The sequence below is a fragment of the Mus pahari genome, chromosome 9 (genome assembly GCF_900095145.1).
Source record: "Mus pahari chromosome 9, PAHARI_EIJ_v1.1, whole genome shotgun sequence".
NCBI classification, from domain to species: domain Eukaryota; kingdom Metazoa; phylum Chordata; class Mammalia; order Rodentia; family Muridae; genus Mus; species Mus pahari.
In genome coordinates this window covers 9,163,948-9,175,655 of record NC_034598.1, presented here as the reverse complement: position 1 = coordinate 9,175,655, position 11,708 = coordinate 9,163,948, and the positions used below count along the sequence as shown (strand labels likewise).

The 11,708-nt window shown below is 48.9% G+C and overlaps 1 protein-coding gene across 1 annotated transcript in view; it reads right to left on the bottom strand.

Moving 5' to 3' along the window:
* Positions 1–2,695: 2,695 nt before the first annotated feature.
* The window catches only part of Scml4 (Scm polycomb group protein like 4), a 98,403-nt gene continuing 89,390 nt past the window's right edge, over positions 2,696–11,708 (bottom strand). The window contains 2 exon segments of the mRNA XM_021205714.2: positions 2,696–3,165; positions 4,705–4,850. Coding sequence (XP_021061373.2) covers positions 3,040–3,165; positions 4,705–4,850 — 272 coding nt within the window. The 3' untranslated portion in view covers positions 2,696–3,039.

Below are 11,708 nucleotides of genomic sequence, written 5' to 3'. Positions count from 1 at the left end.
TTTTTTTTAAAGATTTATTTATTATATTTAAGTACACTGTAGCTGTTTTCAAACACACTGTAACTGTTTTCAAACACACCAGAAGAGGGCATTGGATCCCATTACAGATGGTTGTGAGCCACGGTGTGGTTGCTGGGATTTGAACTCAGGACCTTCAGAAGAGCAGTCAGTGCTCTTAACTGCTGAGCCATCTCTCCAGCCCCATACACAGACACATACACATACACAGACACAGACACAGACACACAGACACACAGACACACACACACACACACACACACACAGACTCATACACACAGGCTACTACTACTGAAAATCTTCACAAAGGGAATAATGTGTTTCATAAAACATTTAAAATGCTTTAGGCAACAGAACTCTCGAGTGTTTAACAGACAAATGTAATTGGAAATGTTTGGAACATGAGCACCCACACTCTTTAATTTGGAATTATGCAAAATATGATCATTATCCACTCCAAGCTGAAGCAACGCTGTGCAGCCGGAAGAGCAAGCCTGTGAACTGTCAGGCGTGAGTTCAAATCCTGCTCATCTGGGCCAGGGTAACCCTTCTGGTCTGACCCTGGAAGGTCTGTTCAGAGGAAGTGGCCTCGCGTGTTTTACATTTGAGACGCTATTTAGCTGCGCTCTTTGACAAGATTTTTGAGAGGGATGGAAATTAATTATACTTGCAGTATTGCGACGATGATTTGGTCAACTAATTAGATTCTATGAAAAACAGGCAAGAAGAGTTGGTTCCGCTGGGCCTTCTGTGATGCGGCAGCCCTCATTGCAAGACTAAGGAGACTGCTTCTTGGTGTTTTGTTTTGTTTTGTTGTTTTGTTTGGCCAAACCTTAAATATCTGGAATTCTACAATTGAGCTAATTTAAGGCTTCGTGTGAAATAAGACATCATGTCTGGTGACACAGCTCCAGTTCCTCCACAGACTTGAACTGGGTCCTAGCTCTCCTTCAAAAATTACTTGAGGCCTCCCCTGACTTGGTTGGTTTTGTTTTAACTTGGGGCACCAGTGAGACATGGGTAAGTTCAGGCAGGACATTTGGCAAGCTCAATACCACCACTCACTAAGGAGCCTGTGTCCCTGGAAGAGGCACCGTGAACCTCCAGGAAGGGCAAATGTTTGTGTGAAGCGACTGTTCTAATCTCAATGCTTTCACGCCAGCAATTCTGGATGTGGGAACTGCCTGATGCTTTCTGAGACAAGGATCTAACTTCAGAGCAGCAGCGAGCACCCAGAGTTAACAATCTTCTTCAAGGCAGAGTCTGCTCATTGCTTTAACATCTTAAAGGGTCTCTCCAAGGTCTAATTCAAGGTCATTTCTGCCTCATGCTAACATTAACAGACATCGGGCTCATCCACAGCCTGATCAAGTTCCATTCAGTGGGAAGCTTTGGGACAAATTTCTCCATCTCTGTCATTCTTAAGTCCAACCGTCCGTGTATATGTAACAAAGATCTTGCAGGGTCGTGTCACACTCCCACAAACAGGGAAAAATCAAAGTGGGCCCTTATAGCACAGCATGGAATGTGTCCTGTGCTCTTTACCTAAATTCTACCTGATTGGTACAATAGGCAGATCCATCTGAGAGACTGAATTTGTCTTGTTACAGTCCAGGACATCTGGCTACACTTGGCAGCTGAGACCGTGCTCAGACTGCAGCCTGAGGGAAGGTGCCTTTCTGAAATTCATACTATTGTCAAGGGAGACCCTGACCCTCACCTTCCCCAGATGTGCTGTTAAGGAAAAGGCTGTGCCCATGAGTTCTCTATTCATTGAGAATAAACAAAGGGGGGGGGGGAGGTCCATAAAGAATAGACAGCAAAGAGGTCACCCTTCTGCCTAGGAAAACCCTGGCTCCACCCCCCTCTCTGGACACAGCTGCAAAGGGTAGAAAATCAATTTTTTCCCATTACTTCACAGTGAAGAGTAAAAACCTATTTGTAAATTGAATTAAACCCAATAAAAACACGTCTGCGTATTTGTTGAAGACTAGAAAAATTAGCCACAGACACACAGCTAAGAACGCAGCCATGAAACTAGAAATCAGCGCATCCTATTTCAAACTTTGTCGAGACAGTTCCCGCCCCCCGCCTTTTTCTTTTTTCAAGAAATACCCATAGCTAAATGTCACCAAGATTCTTCAGCATGCCATTATATCAGAGCCTCAGTGAGACTCTGGGAGGGAAGGGACACCAGGTCTTTGTTTAGGCAGATGGTTGCTTCCGAATTTGTACCGAGTAAGTCAGTAAGTAATGGGTATGAGCTGGACCCCACCCGAGTAAGTCAGTAAGTAATGGGTATGAGCTGGACCCCGCCCGACAGAGCCTGATTTCTTCCCAAGTGGCAATCTGGGGTGCTCAGTGTGGACTTCATCCCCTGTCCCTGTGCAAGCGAGGTCTTGCTTATAAAAACCCTACCCTGGCCACGCAGTCTGTGCATCCTGAAACCTCGTTAGCAGTCTGCCCTCTAGTGGAGAAAGGAAGGACTTCAGTAGCTAGGGCTCCAAAACATCCAAAACAAACGGACAAAAAACCAGCAACAAAAATTCAAGTTTTCCAGATAGTGCAAGGCGAGGCCGTCATCAGAGACAACTTCCAGAGCTGAGTCCAGTGAAACTCATGCTGATCTGTCTCAAGAACAGGGAGCGGTTGCCACCGCCACTGGGGGCGACCCCACAGCCCCTGCAGGGACTTTGTGAATCCCCTCCAGGGCTCTCCTTGTGTGACAGCATTCAGTTATCCACTCTGTCACAGCACAAATAGCACCTGCAAAGAGTGACCAACACGTCAGGAACACTGAATGTAATAGGCTTTTTGTGATTTTTTTCTGACAAATCTAGCACACAGTTGAGTGCCTGAAAGGGGCCACTAGGAATGTTAGAAAAAGCAAGGATGCACACGTTCTATAAGAAGACATAGTCTTTGTGGCTGTGACGTTTAAGAGGACAGTCTGCTCATGATGTTGGCCGGATGCTGGTCTGGCAGAAGTAACCTGGTGATGTGGGCTTTGTTTCCAACTCTTTAGAACTTAGCTTGCTTTAGCTTGTCAATGTGATAGCAGAGCTTCAGCGCGGGTCCCAGCTTCAGTCCCAGGTACTTCATGATCATGTCGCTCCTCAGCAACAACAAGGCATTGCCATCAATCTCCTGGAGAGAAGGGAAAGCCAAAGGACAGTCAGAGCAGCCAAATGGTGGCCAAGGCCCTGGGAGTGCTCGCCGGGCACTTTCAGGGCAGGTGAGTAGATAGAGCGCACAGACCTCTTGTTCTGGGAAAGCTCTTGGAAACAATCAAAGCAAGCAACTATGAGGCCCTCGACTTCCTGTCCCCTCCCAGAACTCATTTGCTACCTTGCACCTTTCAGATTACTGCCCTTTTCTAACTGAAGCAGACAAAGGTTCACCTGCATTCCTACGGTCTCATGTATATGTCATCCATCCAGCTAAAGACAGAGAGAGCCACGGACAGGTCAGCCTGAGGAGGACCAGGGTTGATGATCCTGGCTTTAAAGAGGGTTGTGAAGCTGGGAAAGACAGGCAAACAGATTGCCCCTAGAATACTTAGACACCAGTGTCTCCCTGCCAACGCCTGAGATCCAGTCAGGCTCCAGACCCACAGAAAAAAAGATAAGCGATGTCCCTTGTCTAAAGACCCTGGATTTGTAGCAATTCGTTATACTCCCAATCCAGAATTAATATCATAAGCTGGGCAAGTAACAGTAATTCTTACCGTTTACCCACTTACTATCTTTGCATACTTCAGAAGTGCCTAAGTGACTATAACATTGATGTGAAGGCTATGTATATGAAAGAAGCTTCATGTAACGTATTTATGCGTATTTTCTCATTTAATCCTCTAAGCCAGTGGTTTTCAACTTGTGGGTCTCGACCCCTTTGTGGTCGATTGATTCTTTCTCGGGGGTCACCATGGGAAAACACAGATATTTACATCATGATTCATAACAGTAGCAAAATTAGTTATAAAGTAGCAACGAAAATAATTTTATGGTTGGGGGGCCACCACAACATGAGGGACTGTATTAAGCGGCTGTAGCATTAGGAAGATTGAGAACCACTGGTAAACAGTAAGAGCACCAGATCACAGTTTGCCTGGCACATTGTAGGGTGCTATAGATGACTGTTGAATGCACAGGTGGGTGGGTGGATGGATGGATGGACAGATAGATGATTGATGAACAGGTGGACAGATACAGGGATATGAACAGATGAGTGGGCGGATAGATGAGTAGATTGGTAGGTAGATTGATAGATAGATGGATGGGTGGATGGGTGGATGGATGGATGGATGAGTGGGTGAGTGGATAATGAATGGATGGACAAGTGGACAGATGGATGGATGGACAGACAGACTGGTAGGTGAATGGGTGGTTAGATGATGCATGAGTGGGTGAATGGACAGATAGATGGATGATGGATGAATGGATTAGCAGAAAAGCAGGCAAGGCCCAAGAGAGAGATCAGAAGAGAAACATATCCCTTAAAAACACAAATCTGTCAGTCGCTCTGCTCTGACAGGCCTATGCTTGCCTCTGTCTCTTTCATCTCTGACTCACTTGAGGGCATTGCTAGAGCTTAGTCTAGATCGCCAGTGTCTGGAGGCTCTGGAACTCCTCCCTCGGTTCATGCCTCTCCTCCCCTGGCCTCCCTTCAGACCCATTGCTTTCATACATGCTTTCTGAAGAGCTCCACATGAGGTCCCAGAGACTCAGGATCAGCATCTTTCACAAACCGGACTACGTCCTCCACAGTCCAGGTAGAAGGGTTTCTGCTGCTTGGTCGCCTGGTATCCTGCACCTCCGGAGAGGGGCTCGGGGCTGCAGGGAGTGAGCAGAGGAGGGGGACCATGAGCAGTGAAACTCAGTGCCTATCTGGTGCTGCCTACTGGGTTACGTTACCCCCAAGCCCCTAGCTCTCCCAGAAGGAGTTCTTAGTGCTCTGAAGTCCGCCACGAGTCCCTGTAACAGGTAGAGGCTGTGAGTGGTTGGTCAGTGGGGTGCAAAGGGCAACAGCCTCTGTGCTGTGCTGTCCCTGGAAGAAGGCTCGGGAGAGCTCTCATCCTTGACAAACTGAAATTCTGGTTCAAAATTCTAGCTAACGTTTGGTTCAGTTTTGTGTCTGTGGACCAGGGTCTGCAATAGACAGCTATTGGTGCCTGGGGCTGGTAAGCTGAGTGGTAAGCAAAATGGGCCTCTGTAGCCTGTGGGACCAAGCAATACTGGGCCCTCCTTATGTCCTCTGGTGATGGCAGTGTGGCAGAACAGAGATGGGTCTTCACTTTTGGACTTTGCACAATGGCTGATCTTCCATTTATACCTCCAGCAGCACTGGGGGGTGGGGTCTGTCCATGTCTGGTCTGTCTGTACCTGCTATTAGAAGAAGATGGTGTTACTTCACTACCTGTCCCTTGTCCTCAGCGCTGGGTTCATAGGAGTCCGTAGGGGATTCTCTTTCCTGTCTGCCCTGCCCCCACCATGCTTGCTGACTCTTTGGTAAAAGCATATCACTAATGGTATAGCTAATTTGTACTGTCAGTCCGACTAGACTTAGAATCGCCCAGGAGGCACACCTCAGGGATGACCCAGCCTGAATGTGGGCAGTACCACCCCAGAGGATGGGGTCTCAGAATGGATGAAGTACTGGGAGAGAAGTGTGCTGGCTAGTTTTATGTGAATTCAGTAAAATCATTCTGAAAGAAGGAACCTCAACTGAGATAATGAGCCCACCTGACTGGCCAGTGGGCTAGCCTGCGCTACATTGTCTAAACTGATGATTGGTGTGGGAGGGCCCCGCCAGCTCACTGTGGGCACTGCAACCCCTGGCTGGTGGTCGTGGGTGCTAAGAGAAAGCAGGCTGAAACATTAGCCTGACCTCAGAGAATCCCTCAGAAGAAGGGAAGGAACGATTGTAGGAGCCAGAGGGGTCAAGGAACAAGAACAAGAACACAACTCACACAATCAACAGCAGGCAGGGCTCATGGGGACTCACAGAGACTGAAGTGACCGTCAGGGAGCCTGCATGGGGCTGGCTAGGTTATGCATATGTGTTGTGGTTGCTTGGTGTTCTTGTGGGACCCTTTTGCCTGCTTTTGGGACACTTTGTGGGACCCTTTTCTTCCGACTGAGTTGCTTCATCTAGCCTTGATATGAGGACTTGTGCCTATTCTTATTGTAACTTGTTATGCCCTGTTCAGCTGATATCACTGGGAGGCCTGCTCTCTTCTGAAGGGAAACAGAGGGGCAGTGGATTTGGGGGAGAGGGGAGGCATAGAAGACTGGGAGGAGAGGAGGGAGGGAAACAGCAGTCAGGATGTATTGTGTGAGAGGAAAAAAGAGAAGGAAAGAAAGGGGGAAGGAAGGAAAGAAAATAGGAAGAAAGGAAGGAAGGAAAGAAAAATGGAAAAGAAGAAGGGAGGGAAGGAGGGAGGGAAGGAGGGAGGAAGGATGAAAAAAAGGCAAGAAGAAAGGAAGAAAGAAAGAAATGCAGCAAGCAAGCAAAGCAAGCCATCAGGTACCGGCCAGTCATGCCTTGAGCTCCTGCCGTGATTTTTCTGGATGGTGGAATACAAGCTGTGAGATGAATTAAGCCCTTTCCTCCCTATGCTGCTTGTGGTCATGGTGTTTTACAAAGACTCCGTAACCAAGACAACCAGGTAAGCACACGGTCTCCTCTCTCTGCTTTCTGGTACACCTGGCCCTGATCAAGCTTCGAGGCCCCCATTCAGGCAACTTCTTCTTCCACAACCACCTTGTCATGAGGGGTGGCCACCCCCAAACTGTGAGCTGAAACTGTGTCCCCTCCCCCTTCAGTTGCTTGCTGTCAAGTATTTGTTCCTAGGAATGGGGGAAGTCAGAAATGTGCCTGCAATGTACCCTGCAATGATATTTCTGTGGCTCTCCTTGCTTCAGCTCTTTTCTATCTAGCATGTGACAGTCACTGCTTCAGGCTGTCCTGGAGACCAAGCTCTGTCTGTATGTTTTTAACACTCAAAGTCCCTTTGAGTCCCTCTTGCCTATACACTGTGCCTCCAAGTCAACAGCTGTACTGTGGTTCTATACCTTTCCTTCTTAGATGGAAAGAAAGGACTTTGGGAGCTTCCCCTGCTTGTCGTTTAACTGCAATATGACTTAGATCATGGTAACATCTCCAGCCAGAGAGGCCACTATAGGTACTGAAGTGGGAAAGCACTGGGCCTTCTGGTCAACCTACCACAGGTACTCTACAGAGTGAAAGAGGCTCCCTGCACATCCCTCAGGGCAAACTGCTCATGGTGGCTCTTCTCAGTTGTCAACTTGACTGTTTGTGGAATTAAGTACAATCCAGGAATGGAGGGCACACCTGTGATCCGGATCCTGAGGCAGGAAGACAATTTGCCTTTGATCCAGATCTTGAGAGAAGATGGAGACAGGTGCATGCCAGCCCAGGGGCCATCAGACCCCTTCATGACCACCACGGCCTTCCTTCTTGCTATCACCCACCTCTCCATCTGACCTTTATCTATCCTTCTCCTTGAATGCTTCCCACATCCTTCTTTGCAGTACAATCACTTGCATACCTTTCTGCACTTTAGATTATAACTCCCTAAGAATCCGCCTATGTTTATTTCACAATCCTGTATCAAGCTCTTTCCATGGCTTAGTCTTGTGAAAGGTGTTTGCTGAACAATACAACCCAAGCCCTCTCATTACCAGGGTCATATATTACACTGACCCCTCCACAGCTGAGCAGAGAATAAATATTCTTGAAGCATGGATTTGATGACTGTGAGATGGATCGATGTGCTTTGTAAAGGAAGCTAGCTTTGCGTGAGTGGTCCTTGCCACCACTTCCAGGCTAGAAAAAGGCAAAAAGCAACTACCGTACAGGAAAATTCTAGGAGCTAAGAAGCCGGTGCCTGTCAACCTTCCCGAAGTCTTAAGACAAAGCAGTTTGCTTCTGTGCTCCCCTCCCTGCTCTTGATCTACCTGAGAAAATTAATTTCTGCATTTGTCCTAGTTGAGAACTAGATTGTGTTTGAGTTTTGTTTTGTTTTCCCCCGGTTTTTCCTTGTTGGACATGGAGGGGTCCCATGAGGTGGTGTGGCACCAGGCATCCCACTGAGCCTTTGGAACACTGACACCCACTAGTGAAAGATGATTTTTAGTCCATTTAAAGACATCTGCACTCAACGCGGGGCTGAAGAAGCACAGAAATCACATCTGTCTTCGGGGCCCGCCCACGGGAGCATGGCTGTTAATCAGGGTGGTAATAGATGTCCGGACTACAAAGGCGGGAAGTCTTTAGTCCAAGAATGATTCTGCAAGGATGAGAGCAGAGGTCAAATCTAATTTCCTGTACTTGGCAGGAAGGAGGGGAAGTCCGGTCCACTGATAAGATCCTGCCCAGGGTCGGGCAGCCCTTTGAGCGAGGTCAGGAACAGCAGACGCTGACTACAGCAGAACAGAGGGCTCCTGGTCATCTTTGAGGAGAGTGTTCTCAGTGATGGCTGTAAACTCTTGAGACACTGAGGCAAGCGCTCTCTGTGCTTGGGACTCATACCAGCTGTGGGCATTTCCCCCTTTACAGGATGGTGGAAGAACAGCCAGGCTGTCTCGTGGGTGTTTATGAGGGGCCTTTCAGTCACACTAGGCAGGGCAGCAGGTAAGCTGAGTCACACCTCGGCAGTTGCTCCTCATCCAAAGCATGTACATTCACTCCAGAGAAGGACAATGGAACTTTCCAGTGGTGGGTTTGCAAAGCTGGTGCAGGTCTGTGCTCACAGAGAAAAATCAACACAGCACTGGCTCCCTGCTCCAGCCAGCTGCTGGGGAAGGTGTCAGGAAGACAGATGGGTCCAGTCCGATACAGGAAGGGGCTGCAGGCAGACGTGACAGATGAACAAGATTGGACGGACTGAACAAATCTTGCTCCTGTGCGGATGGAGCGTGCAAAGCACTCGCCGTCCACAGCACTGGGGAAGCTGCGCTTGGTCATGTCGCTCCCCGTGGGCTGTTAAACCGTGAAAAGTGAGACCCGGTGGTGAATGGGTACATAATTAAATCTTGTTGCTCCTGAAGCTGAATTCACAGTTAGCAGAAAAAGAGACCACCGACTGACTCGGTGCTGAAAAGCAATCCTGCCGGAGCCTTCTGAAGCACGGTGCTCAGACCACATCTGCAAATCTCTTTCCCTCTCACGCATCCCCACGAGCACACACATAATTGCCTTTCGCTCATTCATAATTCAGGAGAAACTTTAGCTAACAGAGTGGGAGAGTGGAACAAGGGAGTGGGAAGCCAGGATGAGCCAGGAGTCAAAAATCCCTACCTCCTACAGCTATGCTCTTCTCAGAGTATGGTGTGTGTGTGTGTGTGTGTGTGTGTGTGTGTTCCCTCCAACCTCGGGTACCACGTGACCCAGTACACTGCAGACTGCTGACAATAAGTAACACTTCTTAAGGCCTCAGGTGTGTGTCCAAGGCCATGCAGAGTGTGAGGTGCCCAGGCTAGCCCACAATCTAAGCAGAATCTGGTTTGAAACCGAGTTGTTTTACATTCTTTCAGTTCCAGCTTTTAAGATACTACAAAGTGACAGAGACCAGAGAGGAAAAACCCTGATCCTTCCTTAGATTATAATCAGATTTTTTTTTTTTTGTCTATTCGTTTTGTTTTATTAATCCTTCAAGACAAGCTGACCTGCCAACAGGACAGAAGATGTCCCTAGGGGCCAGCAGGCCAGGTTGGGCTGCATCCCTTCTCAGCCAGAAACTGACACTGTTAGCCCCCACCCGCTTCCCATGAAGCAATGTGATCTCCACCAGGAGCCTCTAGACACCTGTCCTTCAAAGCGCTCAAATGTCAAGTCTCATTTCAGTGGATCCCATCACAATGGAGCCTTTCCTGACTCCCAAGATGAGGCGGTCGCTCAGCCCCTCCCCTTCCAGCACCGTCCCGCGGCCCCTCCCCTTCCAGCACTGTCACACAGGCCACACTTTTCCTCCTCCAGCAGTCATCACAGTAAGGTGCTGAGGTCTCTCTGGAATGGGATCTGCCTTGTTCACAGCACCATCCTCTGACCTGAGAAGAGCCCTGTCTAGGAAGAACCCCTGCCGCGGTGCTCAGTGGTCATCTGCAGACCAGAACACCCCAGTCTCTTAGTTGTCTACTAGTGAAAGCAGTAAGGGTCAACCAGGATAAGGTTGTAAGGTCAGAGTTAGCCCCAAAGCTAGGCAGTATTCTTCTATGGCGTTCAATAAATAGCCAGTAGTTTTAGTTCCCTAAATCCCACCACTGCAGACTCTAAGGGCTCAGAAATGTGTGGTTTATAATCATTATAACGGAAGCCCCACCTGCCTGACATGGACCCCCAAACCATTCACTGTGATCTCCTGCATCATCCCAGCCCCCTCTCCCGTCTCCCCACAGTGAAGAAGCCCTTTCTTGCCTCTGCAGATCGCAGCCCTCATATGAGGGCCCCATCCTCACGCTTTCTCTGGCAGACTGACACAAAGCCAACCCCAGCCCACGGGAAACTTTTGAGCTGTAACAGCAATGCGTTTTGCTTCTACCTCTTGGAGATGCCTGTGGTTGGGAATCCTATAGCATGAGCAGGAAGCTTTGCTGTCGGAAACCTTTCATAGCTCTGGCTGAGTGTATCTCAGATGAGAAACAGACGCTCCCAAACGGTCACCTGAACATCGGCAAGCCCCAGGGAACCTCACCCCCTGCTGCAACCTCAGCCCAGGGAGCTGGCAGCCCAGGCACCAGCTCCTGCTGGGGCAGCGGGAAGGTGGGGGAAGGATTCACCGTGGCGGGAAAGGCACATCCTCACCCCCTCCCCTCCCGCCTGCCTGCAGCCTGCTGTAGCTTTCCAGACTCTGTGGTGTTAAACCGCTGTGGTTCGTACACAGGGAGAAAATCCAGTTCTAGGTTTCTTCCAAGATTTATGAATTGGGTCAAACACACTAAAGAGAGTTTCTGGGTGCCAGTGGGATATAACTTCAGAGGCACACCAAGCAGTCCTCTGAGAAAGGGAAGGTTTTAATAGAGGCCTGGGTGGGGCGGGGCTGGGGGAGCAAGAAGGACCCAACAGCAGGGAGCCGCAGGCTGCAGGTAGACTCCTACTATACCACTCAGTTCAGTGTGCTGAGCCAACGCCACCGTGCTTTCTAAGGACTGGTAGCTCGGCAGATTGTTTCAAGGAGAGCAAATGTGAAGAGGCCTTGATAAAGAGTCACAGCAGGGCTGGAGTCCTGTCCACCCCAAACGCTTCTCCATCCCCTTCCACATCACAAAGAACCCCAAGAAACCCTGCAAGCACGGGCCAGAGATCCTGGAGCGGTTTGGACAGACCAGACTTTGGAGTCAGCCGAGTCAATTTGGTGCGACACCGGACAGGCCTCTTGACCTACCATTAGCTAGGAACAGGTATATGGTAGCACGTCTTACAAGTAATATGTTAAAATTTTTGATAAATGGTAACAGTAGAAAGTGGTTTGTAAGCTGGGCTGTGGTGGTGCATGCCTTTAACCCCAGCACTTGGGAGGCAGAGGCAGGCTGAGGTCAGCCTGGTTTACAGAGTGAGTTCCAGGATAGCCAGGGCGATACAGAGAAATCCTGTCTCGAAAAACCAAAAAAGAAGAAGAAGAAGAAGAAGAAGAAGAAGAAGAAGAAGAAGAAGAAGAAGAAGAAGAAGAA